Consider the following 14,876-nt stretch of genomic DNA (forward strand, 5'->3'; position numbering starts at 1 on the left):
TTATTGGTAAGCTGCATGCATATTATATGGGGTCATCAATATATAACCATCCGCAGTGGTCCATGATATATAGGATTGCAAGAACGTCAATGCGTGATATCTATATATATATATATATATATTGCAACAATTAATTAAGCTGGATCTTATCTTAATCCTCATTGATTTAATTAATCTTTATGTATTATATAGTATGTGGTTTTTAGCCCTCAAATAGTAAGTATATATAATATATATATATATATATATATATATACACACACACAGTATGTAACAATGATGCCATATATTATACTCTCGTCTGATGATCACTCTTATCCTATTGTGATTTTAAAGTTGACGATCACCTAATAGATCATGTGGGATCATGTGACTATAGTATATTATATAATTAATTCTTCTCTTCAATATCTACCTTCCCATAATTGATTTAATGCCTACAAATCTGATTTTACAGAATGAATGTGACCACACCCGGCCCATATATATATATATATGTTTGGTAATGACTAGAAATCTAATAAGATTTTTGTGAACATGAGATCGGTTTATTGATTATAAGCATCTTGTAGGTTTTATGCATTATTTCTAAAATATCCCTATATTCTCTCTTAAGATTTGAATCTTATAAATTAAATTATGTCATGTAAATAATGTGTGGTGTAAATATCTTTAAATATAATTATTTAATATATAATATTTCATCTCATTTTAGAAATGATGAAAATGAAACCAAAAGGAAAATATCAGTGTTTTAATTTGTCAAAGGCGTTTTGCATATATAAAATTCTAGCTTTCCATGTACGTAAGAAATTTATCGGGAGAATTTTCATAACCGAATTGGGAAAAGTAAACTCGATTAATCCTCACGAATAAGTACTAAATTTCCTTCTTTTTTTAATGAGAAATTATCATTATTCATTCATAAAAAAAACTTAAATCTATGACTGAAAACATGCAAGAATATCCCCATATCAACCATTACCTCATAAACCAATTAAAACATTTGGAGCTCCACCATTACATTATTTTCTTTTATAATTGGTCTGGTCTCCACTACTTCTGATACTATCTACAAACAAACGTCCAAGAGATTGTACTCTGCCTAAACAGAGACTCAACATCACTATTCATAGAAAGAGATGACTCAACCTTTATAGACAAACGTCCAAGAGACGAACTCATTTTTTTATTTTTACTAAACAATAAGGAAAATAGTAAGATAGATGCAAAAAAAGATGAATTACAGCTTGGATCAACTCCGGTAGATTTCAAAATATGTAATGACACGTGAAGGCAACACGTTTGTCTTTTTTTAGCCAAAAAAGTCAGATCTAATGGTGGCGACTCTAGCGATCTGGCACGTGTGACGAGAAAAACTGTCGGAATGGGTGGCACATAAGGACCACTCTCAGTTGTGAGTGACACAAGTGATTTTCACAAAAACGCAACTATTCTCTGAACGATTTACTGCCTGAGAGTCTTCTTATGCTGCGTGTGTCTCTCGAGACTTGTCAAAAAACTGTAGATATGTCTTTTTCGGCCTTAAATGAAACAAAATAAACTAAGAAAAGAGAACTACATTGATAGACAAAGTGGGTAGATGGAGAAAGGAAGGAAGAAGAGGGAGAAGGAAGAGGAATTCGAGGCCTCCTCCACCTCTAACAAAAATCAGATCTAGAGGCTTTTTGTGAGAGAGAGAGAGAGAGATTTCATTATCTTGTAAATGAATCCAAATAAGATAATATGTTAGGAGATCATCATCTAATTATTATTGTTTTTAAGAAAAGAACGGTACTCCAATTTTATTGATACCCCTAACTTTTGACGGAGGAAAACCGTCGTTACAACCAAACACTCGGGGTTTACAAATAAGCATAAAGACCAAAATCCAGGTATCAAAAATCAAAAGACCCAACCACAAATTAAAAAAGCCAAAAAATTACAAACCAAGTAGAAAGAACAACCCTAGGAAACCAATCAGCAAGAAATCACAATTATAAGAAAATAACAAAGAAACGAAAAGCAAAAATCAAGTACCTAACTTTGATAACCTAAAATAAGGAAAACCAATTATGTCCATGCGAAAAAAACCTCTTAACTGACTAGATAAAATATCCTTATCATCAATCTATTCTGTATTTAAACCCTCAGCACCCTGCTTAGTAAAAAATCAGCCACAACATTACCTTCGCGATATATATGAGTAATTTTATAATCCATACAAAGAAGGCAAGCTTGGATCTCATCCCAAAAATCCTCAAGATACCAAATATTACAAATACGCATAGTAACCCAGTTGATTAGAAGTTAAGAGTCTGTCTTAATATGAACCCTATAAAAGCTGAGCCGACAACACCTCCTAACTTCTTATAGTAAACTTCTCATTTCGGCAAAATTATTAGAGTCATGGCCTAAGAACACAGAGTAAGCCACACACAATTTACCATTAGCATCCCGAATAACATCTCCGGCACTAGCCAGACTTGGATTACCCAAACTATTGCCCTCAGTATTAAGCTTCACCCAATCTTGATGAGGCCGAATCCACTTCACCAAAGTGACCTTCTTAGATTTAGGGGTTAAAATCGGAATATCCAAATCTCTTTAAAATAGTAACATCATGCTTAGGGAGCCTCAAAGATTTCATAAACACTTGCATAACACGACGGATCCAGAATTTAATAACATGCCAAACTGATTCAATCGTATCAACCTTACCCTCATACCAGGCTTTGCAACATCTATCCTATAGCTTCTAAAAAACAATAGACGGGAGGAGACCCAAGATAGTCCGAATGTGAGAGGAATGTCCAGCATGACGAAACTAGAAATTAGCTTGCTCCTGCCAGGTGCCGAAAAGATCCATATGCACACCTAATTGAACTGCTGCCAAACGCCATATTTCTCTAGCAAAATCACCCCTACAAAAAATGTGATTAAGATCCTCGAGATGACCCACAGAGCAACAATTAATTACATTTAGAGACCATAGGAATGCTAGCAAGTTTAATCTTCTCTTCCACACTTAAATAGTTATTAGTAGCTTTCTACATCATAATGGAGATTTTCTTTGGGAGGTTAGCATGCCAAATCTTTTGAGCCAAAGGTAAAGAGGGCGTTCAAACCCTGATACAGTCCCAAGCACTTTTAGTATTAAATTTACCATCATTTTCACTCTTCCAAATAAGAACATCATGCCCCTCTTTGCGCATAGCCAAGAAATGAACCAAATTCTTAGCTTTCTGGAAACCCACAAGCCTTTCCAAGAGTGGAATATCCCCCTCATTCTCAATACAACACTCTTTTATCTTCAACAAAGGCTTCTCACTCTTTTATGGTGATGGTTCTCATACCAGAAAGAGATGTTTCCATCATTTAATTAATTAAAAGCGGGAATTTTCTCACTCTTTTTTTCATGATCACTTATTTAATCGGGAATTTTAAAACGCGCTCATGATATAAAAAAAAATTCACACAAATCCTTAATTATCCAAATTGGATACTAATATAGAAAAAGTCCATATATATATAATCTTCTCAATCGGAGTATTTAATTAAAATACTGAATATTGGCAATCGCATATAATATATACATATATATATATATATAAATATTTATATAGATATAGTCTCATGTTCTGCTTGGCGCATGATCTGATCATCTAGCAAATTAATTACTTTAAAATTGAGAATCAAAATGATCGATCTATAGCATATATATATATATATATATATTCTAATTATTATAAGGTACTTACAATAACTGTTAAAAATAACGCAATTAATTATACACCTAGATTGTTTAATTATACACAGTACGTACGTAGAACTCGCATTAAATTAAAGACTAATTGGGGATCGATCATGAATTTCTTGCGCACACATACTTCTCGCCACAATTGCACAAACCAAGCTAGCTAGCTACGTACCAAGATCCATATAATTAATAATTATGTTGAATTTCACACGGTTTCTGGCCTTCTTAAAATGGATCAAATCGAGTAATTGGATAACACTCAAGGGGAAGTGCCATGGCTCCGGAAAACCCAGACCCAACTTCTATATCAACCTTATCCCCGCCTTTCACTTTCCAATCAAAGCACTGGGTCAAGGCTCCGACTGCCACGTAGGACACTAGTAATGCATGTGTCCCACCTATGCATCCCCTCCTTCCACCCCCAAACGGCAGGTAATGAAAATCCTGACTCTTCATTTCGATCTGACGTTGGCCAATCTCGTCATCGCGGTCGACCAAAAATCTCTCCGGCACAAACTCCAGCGGGTCATTCCAATGCTCTGGGTCCCGCATGATGGCATAGGCATTGATCAGAATTTTGGAATTTGCCTTTACATCGAACCCAGTAATCTTGCAGTCCTTGGTGCATTCTCTGTGGATGATTGGTGTTGGAGAACGCAGCCTTAGGCCTTCCTTTACGACGGCTTGCAAGTAAGGGAGGTTTGGGACGTCCGATTCGCTGACTAGCCTGTTGGAACCCACAACCCTATCAATCTCCTCTCTAAGCTTTTTGAATTGTTGGGGATGGTTGATGAGCTCCGCCATGGCCCATTGTATGGCTGCTGATGAAGTATCAATAGTTGAGAAAAACAGTTCCTGCCAAACATGGGGTCCTTTATTATAGGAAATTGAAGAACCAAATATAGATAGCAGCAAGCAAATTAACTAAAAACCTACCAATAAACCGGACGCCATTAATGCATTAATTAGAGTATACGTATAAAATTTACTCGACACGATGTCATGAACGGTGTACTTACTAGGAAGAAGAACTTGATCTGGTTTTTTGTTAGCTTCACTTCGGCATTTGTGTCTTTATAAGTCTCCAACACAATACTCATCAAATCTGCCTCTTCATTTCCATCTTGGGCATCAACCATGTCATCTTCGTAGAACTCTATGATCTGATCGAATAAATGATCATACCGCCACATTGCCTCCACAAGATTTTTCCCATATCCAAAGATGTCGAATTTCTTTAGAGGACCTATAGCCTCGTAAGCACCTAATTTCGTTCCAAGCTCCATAATTTCCACGACCAACCTCCTGATTTCCTTTGCTCCCATGACGTTGTCCGAACATGTCTTGCTTAAAGCCATACTGCACAGTAAATTATTTGTCAAGGTCGTTAATTCCACGGCTAAATCGCACGCCTCTCCTTCCTTAGAGCTCTTCAGCACCGATTTTAACAGGTTTTGAATCTCTAGCTCTCGAATACGGCTGAAACGAGCGAGCTGTGGGCCTGCGAATAGCTTGGTGATGCATAGCTTTTTCATGAAACGCCAATAGGTGCCATAAGGGCCAGTAATAAAACCAATACCACTATATATGTTATACTCGGCAGGACCAAATTCAAACCTGGACGCAAAATCACCATCATGGGTTCTCAAGATTTCTTTTGCAACAGTGGCACTGGAAGCAATAACAAAAGTTGTTGCACCAATACGTAGCTGCATGAGGGGGCCATAGCGTCGAGCTAAGTTTTGGAATGACTGCGGTAATTTAGAGCTTAGTAGATGAAGGTGGCCAATAATCGGTAGAGCTAGTGGGCTTGGTGGGCAACGAACTGTGGCGCGGGAGCTGGTGCATGTTTTGATCAAGAAACGCACCACGAGAACTGAAACAATCCAGATGAAAAACAGGAAGGAGTACTCCCAAAGATTCGCGATCGCAGTACTAGAACTGGCCATGTTTCTTGATGGAGCAAATAGGAAGAAATTGCTTTATTATCTGGTTTAGGGATATTACGATCGAGGCCGGCATGACACTTCCAACTAGCTAGCATTAATTTATAGGGTGGAAAAATGAGCCCTGCATATATATTTGACGAGTAGTAGAAACTGTACATACGTAGTCGTATATATATTGGTAATTAATAATTGGTACGTACTTTTAACTTGAGATTGAAACGTTATAAATCATGTTTTGAAATTTTTTAATTTTTCCCTTTTAACAAGGCCAGAGAATTGAGTTGAGTTCATCTGAATTGATTTCAATTAAATTTAAGCCTAGCTCGGCTAACATCCAAATAAACAACTTTCAAATCACTAACATCACTTAACTAATTAAAGACCTCTTTATACGTGAGACTCACAACCTTTTTCAACTCAATACTACTTTACTTGAGAGACTCATAACCTTTTTCAATTTCTCATAAATACATCTAAACTCGTCTTAATATCTAAACACGTTTAAACTCATCTTAAGTGGACCCAACAAAACTCACTCTACCATTTTAACTCATTAATATTAATAAAGAACTCAACTCATTTCAGTTCAACTCATTTCAGTTCAACTCAATATCCAAACACGCCTGAACTCTCGCTAGATTCACAATAGGAGCTTGCAGTGAATTACATGGCATATATGCATGGATAACGTAAGGTTATAAATTAATGTATATATATATGTATATATTATGTCTCTATTATATATATATATATATATATATATATATCATGGATGTGAAACGTTTCCATCCTACATCACCAAAAATATAACAATACATTAATTCCACCTATTTTCCAATTAATTAGTACAAGGCATGCAGAAAAAATTATTCGTGAAGTCTTCCATGATGAAAAATTAAAGGACTTATTTAATTTGTCGACTTTTATGTTGCTTAGGTAGACAATGACACCACGGTAATATTGACAATCCATGAAAAAGAAATCGCATTATTCACGAATGACTTTGCAGGTAATAATCATCATGCATTGTGACTGATCATCTTGTCAACTTGACGTACGCGTACAATACACTTCAACATATATAATATTAACATGATCAATATATAATCACAGCAATAGTACAGCTATTAGTGATTATAATATATATACATCGTTTGGAGAAAATGATAGGTCTAATTAAAAACTATAAAAAATAAAAAGGAAAATGCTAGCTAGTATGCCGCCTGAGTTTGTCCCCTCATTTTGACCGCTCATATATTTAAATTTTTTTACTTAATGATTAAGAAATTGATTTTTAGTGTTTGATATATATTTTTTAAAAATATTTAAATATATTAAAAATGTAAAAAAAAAAAGAAAAAAAAATAAAAAAGAAACTTTGTGCTAGCGGGCACGCCCAATAGTCAAAGCTGGGCGGCAAGCTAGCAGGACACTAAAAAAAAAGTTAAGAGAGTGAACGACGTTCATGATCAAATGGTATATACAAAATGATATATGTCGTGTTATAAGTTCTTTTTATGTAAAATAAATGTGACATGATTCACATGATCAAGTTGGAAATTTATAATTTTGTTTTTATATATAATTCTCTTTATAGATATAGTTTTTCTCTTGGTTTTGAACTTCTTCTAATTATTATACTAGTTTATTATAATTTTTTGAAATCACGATAGATAAGGTATATTAATGTTTTCAAACCAAGAGATGTCTGACGAAAATTAAGGAAAAAAAAATAAGAATAATGGACATCTAACCTAACATCTATTCGGCTTAAAAACGTACAATTCGTGTAAAAGCTTTTGGACTTTTCGTAGCTCATGATGTAGAATTTCTACGCGTAAAATGATATTTTATATTGCATGACGATGATATTCATGATTAATATTGTTATTATTGTTGCCTGGCCAGCTAGCTTATATATTGATGAGATGATAATGATCTCAATCTAGGTGAGCCGAAGCCAGAAGCCCAGAATCCATTCGCAGTGGTCCATGCAGAGTGTTGAATGAACATCAAATATATATAATTACAAGCTGATGATCAAATATATATAATTACAGGCTGATGCTGATCATCAGCTCATGCATGCAATATCTTAATTAAAGCTGAAAATTGAATGTATCGATGCGGTTTTGGTCCAAAATTGAAACTGCACCAATGAAGAAAAAATGTGCTATTATCGACCAAAATCGGTCGCTAGAGAGAAAGAAAAATGGCTAGAATCTGATGGTTGGTACCAATCTGTTCGGCAGTTTCGGGTATTGGTTTTCCATCACCAAACATAAAAAATGGACAAGCGTTGTTTTCCATCACCAATTTAACACCAACAAATCCATAAAACAAAATTACAAAACCATTAACTCAACACAATAAACCACTTGAAGTCCCAAATTTTTCCATGGGCGGTGAGATGAGTGACGGAGGAGTGGGAAAGGGAGGGAGGAGAGGTTAACGTCTAACAGAGGATTGCTATGCTTTGAGGGAGAGGCTGCAAGGCGTGAGAGAAGAGAGACTTGTAGCGGCGACGATTGTGCGTGAGAGAGGTGAGAGAGAGTATGAGAACCCTAAAGCCCAACGACATCATGGAGAAGAAGAAGGACAGGGGAGGGGAAGGGAGGGCAGACACGAGGGTATTAAACCCTAAAGCCAAACGGCGTTATTTAGTGTAATATTAAACCAAACAACATCGTTTTATTTTAACTTCTTTTTGTAAACGGTAGGTGTAAAGCGATTTAGGCTATCTTATGAATAAAAGCGATCCAAAGTACTACCCCATGCCCCACGCTGTTGATATATGCAGCCTGATCAACAATCCTTTCCCTCATGAATATTCAAGTACTTGAACTAGGGTAATTAATAAGGAGTAGGTTATATAGAAGAGAGAACTAATTATCTCTCTCTCTCTCCCCTAATTTATTAGAATTTGAAGTCCTTCACAAAATGTATAATTATATGATGAGCAGTACTATAGTCTATATAAGGATTCCGGCCAGCTGCATTACAGCATTAATAGATCAACTCGACGCAACAACAATATTACGGACATATAACACATGAAGAACTTCCAGCATTACATGCAGTCTCCAGCAATAGCAATAGATCGATCAATATATAACTTAAACAGCAAGCTAGTTATATAGGTCTGCAATATTTATATATGAAAAATTATTCTTATCAATCACTTTTCACTAACCTACACTCTATAAAAAAAAACTATAAATGTGGGGTCTGAAAGTAAATAATTGTTGATGCACAGAATTTTTCTTTTTATATATATATATATTAGAGACGTAATCACTTGATCATCTAGTAATTCCAGCAACAAAGGCCAGTAATGATATTAATTGCAAAAACACACGAGCAAAATAGTACAAATTAAACAGCTAGCACAGCTAGATTTATATTGAAGTCGAAGTACTCTAATTAATAAGCAACACGCTCATTAATTTGAATGTGCTAGCTTGCTAGGAACCATTTATTTTACAGGCCAGCCAGGATACTTGAAGAACATTATTTTACATGGACACTTCATGATCATTTTAATTGAATCAATTAGACCAAAATACACGAAGCTTTCAATCCATCCAAGGAATATTTATCCCTTAAATGGATTAAAATGTATGATGGGATAACACATAAGAGAGTGTGCCACTGCTCCTGCATATCCCGTCACCACTTTTATATCAACCTTCTCTGCATCTTGAAGTTTCCAGTCAAAGCATTGGATCAGGGATCCAATTGTTGCATGCAGCACTATTGACGCGTGAGGCTGACCGATGCATGCTCTTCTTCCACCACCAAATGGTAGGAAATTAAAATCCTGGCCCTTGTTTCCCAGCTCAAAAGTGTCGGCGGAATTCATTAAGAACCTCTCCGGTAAGAACTTGTCCGGTTCGTGCCAGGTTTTTGGGTCCCTCATGATTGTATAGGCATTGATCAAGATCTTGGTTCCCTGCTTTACATCATATCCACCGAGCTTGCAATCTTGATTGCATTGTCTTCGAAGTAACGCTCCGGGAGGGTGTATTCTCAGGGTTTCCTTAATGACTGCTTGGAGGTAGGGGAGGTTTGGAATGTCTGATTCTTTGACTAGCCTGTTGGATCCCACAACGGATTCAATCTCAAGCCTAAGCTTCTTGAACACTTCTGGATGGTTGATGAGCTCTGCCATGACCCATTGAACGGCTGCTGATGTAGTGTCAACGCCCGCTAAAAATAATTCCTGTTAGATCATTAATTCATAAAGGATTAGTTACCGCATGCAACGTCTATGCCTTCTACGAATTGATCAGCACCACAAATTGAGAAAAACATTGCAATACACAAAATATCATTGAAGAAATTAAATCCTTATTGCGAAAGTGATTATTAATATGATTGGATACTTAATTAACACGAGCAAAAGTTTTCACAGATTTGATAGATAAGTGACAAGTGATCAATTAATCTGATCATTATCACTAGATGATCGTATGATGATCGTATATAGTGAGGGGAAAAAGTTTCATTCATATAGATCATGAGCTTCCTAGCTTTTATCTTGATTTTAGGCGTTAGATATTAATTATATAATCATGATCAATCTAAAACGTTAGATAATATATATCTAATTAATAAAAAATTATCTATATTGTATGACTCATGTATTATTGTTTTTATGGTAACTTTGGATAAGTACTTGTGATGAAGTGATGATCATCTAGATCAGGTATTAATTAGAAGCTAATTCAACAAAATCTAGCTCATGATTATTGAAGCTGAGACTAACTCATATATATACTTTCATCATCATATAAATAATTGCCAAAGATCGATCGATGTGGTTAATGATATTGGACCATAATTAAGCCACCGTTATATATGACTAATTAATATTGCTGTACGCTTAGTATTTAATAATTACTTACTAAGAAGAAAAATCTGATCTGTTCTTTCGTCAGCTTCAGCTCTGCATTTGGGTCTCTATACGTCTCCAGCAATATGTCCATCACATCTTTCTTGCCTTCTCCAGTACCATCCTTCATCTCCATTGTTTCGTAGTCCTTCATGATCTGCTCTAAAACCCTATCAAAAGCCCAAAGTGCGTCTCTAAGCTTCTTCCCATATCCAGAGATGTCAAATCTACTTAATGGGCCAAAAACTTCGATAAAACCTAACTTGGCACCACTCCCCATTATGGCTCTAACCAAGTTCTTAATCTCCATAGGTAGGTTAGGATTTTCCGACCATTTCTTTCCCATGGCCATTCTGCAAATCATATTGTTCGTCAAGGTCGACAGCTCCATGCTCAAATCGCTCGCTTCTCCGTTGCTAGCTCTATTTATGAGCGATTTCAAGAGCTTCAACGTCTCCTGCTCTCGGATAAGGATGAAACGATCGATCTGTGGGCCTGCAAACAACTTTGTCACGCAAAGCTTCTTCATGAACCGCCAGTAGGTTCCATAAGGACAGTTTATAAAACTAAGATCTTTGTATATCAAGTTCTGTCCGCCGCCAAATTGGTACTTAGAGGCGAAATCAACATCATGGGTCTTCAATATTTCTTTAGCTAGGGACGCCTCCGAAGCCACAAGGAAATTAGTGTCTCCGATCCTTATTTGCATCAGAGGACCATATCGCTTGGCTAGAGTTTCAAAGGATTTTGGTAGTTTGGAACTCAGTAGATAAAGGTGGCCGATGAAGGGTAGAGCAGGTGGGCTTGGTGGGTGCCGAATATTGGAGCGAAAGTAAACGAATTTTCTTACGAAAGAACTCCATACAAGAGTAGCAATTATCCAGAAAAAGAAGAGGTAGCAGTAGTTGGTGAAATCAACAGCAGTGGCCATCGATTTCTTCTAAAGATGGGTTTTAGCAGGCCGTGTAAACAGAAGGAGCTTTTAACAGGTATATATAATAGCTAGCTATATAGCTATCGTTTGAATATTTTTATTTGCGACATCATGTATGTAATTCGTTCCTACCTGCTCATATCCTGCGTGGATTCTATATAATCAACGCAGCAGCTTGAAAATAAGGACATATATATGTGGTTAATTGGTCGATTCTTAGCAGTATTTTATAAATATAAATTGTAATAATTGTACGATCAAATGTGCGGTGTAAAGGCTTTCAAATATAATAATTCAATATATAATTCATCTCAGTTTAGAAATGATGAAAATTAAACCAAAAGGAAAATATCGAGAATGTTTTAATTTGTCAAAGGCCTATGCACATATATAAAGTTCTAGCTTTTCATGTAAAAAATTTATCGGGAGTATTTTCATAACCAAATTGGGAAAAGTAAACTCGAATTCTCATGAATAAGTGTTGGTATTTTTTTAATGATGTTTATTATTTACCGTTGAGTTTCTCTCATTTTTTGTTGGTAGTTAATAACATTGCCGCTGGGGAGAGTTTTGGTCTTTAGGTGTTCAAACCGTTTTTTTATTTCAAGCGGTTTTATGCCTTAGACGTTGTAAGGTTAATTTCTTTAACGTTCTGAAGGTTGTAATTTATTTATTGTTCAGTTGCCGTTTATTTCTTTCGGAAGAACGTTGGGCTTTGAAGGGTTGTTAAAGATGGTTTTTAAGTTGTAGACGTTGGCTTTTTTAACTTGTTAACGTTGGCCATTTATTTTGATGGTTATTCTTTTCTCGTTTATGTCTTTGTACATCCTGCAGGGTCCTTTCTTAGTCTTATATATATTTATATTATTTAGTTCTTTGTACGGGACTATTGAGCAATATACTTTAGAGAAAGTGGAATAAGAAAAATAAGTTTAGTGAGTATATATTTTTGAGAGTATTTCCAGATAAAAGAGAGGTGTTCTTTTGAGTGGAGTTTTGGACTCAACCACTTGTGCAAAATAGCCTTGAGTTATACAACGATCAGTTGGGTTGTTGTATCCTAGAGGAGTCAAGTCAAAATAAGTTCTATTGCACCGGTTAATTTGAGACTTTGTACACCGCATAGGGATTAAATCTCCTTAAAAAGAGCGAGATTTCCATATCTCAATCCAAACTGGTTTCGTTTGAATATTAATTTCATTGTAATTTTTATTATATTATTGTGTATTTCACCAACAATTTTAAGGAGAATTCAACATGGAGCCTACAACTGAAAAATCAACGGAAATCATTGGAGCTCTCAACAAGCTCTTCCGTTTCGAAGGAGCTCATTCCAAGAGATGGAAGTGCCATGTGCTCTTCTATCTAAGCCTTCTCAACGTTTCCTATATTCTCATTGCAAAGAATCCTAGCAAAATCACTACCGAGAATATGACTGAAGCACAAATGAAAGTTCACAAAAAAAAAATTGAGGAATATACCAAAGATGAGTATAACGGTGAATGTTATATTTTAAATTGTCTTGCTAATTAATTTTATAATTATTACAATACTACTTACACATCTGCAAAGCAAATTTGGAAAGTTTTACAGAATAAATATGATACGGAAGAAGTCGGAGCAAATAAATATGTGGCAAGTTGCTTCTTTCGATATCAAATGATAGATGGAAAATCTATCGCGGAGGGAGTTTCAAAAGTCGATACGCCATAAACAAAAGGAGACATTCTTGGAGATCTTAATCACACGTATTCGTGTAGAGAAGAAAACTAGAGACCAAGATATTTTGGTGTTTCAAAATGGTAATGAGGATTCCATGACAAAGAAAACTTAATTTTTGAAAATAGTAGCTTGCCCAAATGTCAAACTACAAGAAATAGTTTTTTCAATCTCTAGCTCTCGAATACGGCTGAAACGAGCGAGCTGTGGGCCTGCGAATAGGTTGATGATGCATAGCTTTTTCATGAAACGCCAATAGGTGTCATAAGGGCCAGTAATAAAACCAATACCACTATATATGTTATACTCGACAGGACCAAATTCAAACCTGGACGCAAAATCACCATCATGGGTTCTCAAGATTTCTTTTTCAACAGTGGCACTGGAAGCCATAACAATAGTTGTTGCACCAATACGTAGCTGCATGAGGGGGCCATAGCGTCGAGCTAAGTTTTGGAATGACTGCGCGGGGTAATTTAGAGCTTAGTACGTAGATGAAGGTGGCCAATAATCGGTAGATCAGCTAGTGGGCTTGGTGGGCAACGAACTGTGGCGCGGGAGCTGGTGCATGTTTTGATCAAGAAACGCACCACGAGAACTGAAACAATCCAGATAAAAAACAGGAAGGAGTACTCCCAAAGATTCGCGATAGGAGTAGAACTGGCCATGTGTCTTGATGGAGAAAATAGGAAGAAATTGCTTTATTATCTGGTTTAGGGATATTGCGATCGAGGCGGGCATGACACTTCCAACTAGCTAGCATTAATTTATAGGGTGGAAAAATGAGCCCTGCATATATATATATATATAGATATAGATATATATATGACGAGTAGTAGAAACTGTACATATACGTAGTCGTATATAGTTGGTAATTAATAATTGGTACGTACTTTTAACTTCTTAAAGTTGTAGCTATGTCTCCTATATATATTATGAGTTGTTTCATGTTTCCTTAGAAATGATAATAGCTCATTTTTGATGGGGGAATCAACCTCAGGGGAGGAAGATACATGGAGTTAGCTGGGAAAGGTTTTATGATTCTAAATTTAGAGGTGAAATGAATTTTAAAAGTCGGGTAGGTTTGGGGGGTGAGATGAGAATTTTGTGTTTTGTTTTGAAGGTTAAAATATTAAGTTTTAATATTATTATTGTTTTGGGATTTTAAAAAGGTCTATTGGGATTTTAAAAGATTGAATTGTTTATTATATTTTATATGGAGATTTGAAAAAGGTGTAATGATGAGATGAGATGAGATAAGAATTTTGTGTTTTGTTTGAGGTCCCAAACCTACCCTTAGAATCTTTAACCTGGCCCTTCTAGCTAAATAGGGATGGAGGCTTCTGAATAATGATGAGTCTTTTCTATTTAGAATGTATAAACCCAGATATTTTTCAAAAAACTTTTTGTTTGAGGCAACAATAATGGGCAAAAACTCTACTTATATTTGGTAAGGGATTTTCAAGGCTTTAAAGAATTTGAAGATAGGGTGTAAATGGCGTGTGGGAAATGGGGGTGGTGTAAGAGTTTTTATGGATCCCTGGATTCCAGAAGTTAGTGCAGAAGAAGTCCAAGTGTTCGCTCAAGGGTATGATGAGAATCTTAAAGTTCAAGATTTGA

At 35.7% G+C, this 14,876-nt stretch overlaps 2 protein-coding genes across 2 annotated transcripts; both read right to left on the reverse strand.

The window, feature by feature from the left end:
- Window positions 1–3,769: 3,769 nt before the first annotated feature.
- On the reverse strand, window positions 3,770–5,824 carry LOC109005130 (3,9-dihydroxypterocarpan 6A-monooxygenase-like). Its single transcript, XM_018983922.2, has 2 exons — window positions 4,780–5,824; window positions 3,770–4,615 (listed from the first exon to the last, which is right to left on the reverse strand). The coding sequence occupies exons 1-2, from the start codon at window positions 5,707–5,709 to the stop codon at window positions 3,986–3,988; spliced, it is 1,560 nt and encodes a 519-aa protein (XP_018839467.2). The 5' UTR covers window positions 5,710–5,824; the 3' UTR covers window positions 3,770–3,985.
- Window positions 5,825–9,082: 3,258 nt separating this feature from the next.
- LOC109005131 (3,9-dihydroxypterocarpan 6A-monooxygenase-like) lies at window positions 9,083–11,668 on the reverse strand. The gene is made up of 2 exons (XM_018983923.2): window positions 10,617–11,668; window positions 9,083–9,931 (listed from the first exon to the last, which is right to left on the reverse strand). Exons 1-2 carry the CDS (start codon window positions 11,532–11,534, stop codon window positions 9,305–9,307), a joined length of 1,545 nt encoding a protein of 514 aa, XP_018839468.1. The 5' UTR covers window positions 11,535–11,668; the 3' UTR covers window positions 9,083–9,304.
- Between the last annotated feature and the right edge of the window lie 3,208 nt (window positions 11,669–14,876).

Source organism: Juglans regia, chromosome 3 (genome assembly GCF_001411555.2).
Source record: "Juglans regia cultivar Chandler chromosome 3, Walnut 2.0, whole genome shotgun sequence".
Taxonomy (NCBI): Eukaryota; Viridiplantae; Streptophyta; class Magnoliopsida; order Fagales; family Juglandaceae; genus Juglans; species Juglans regia.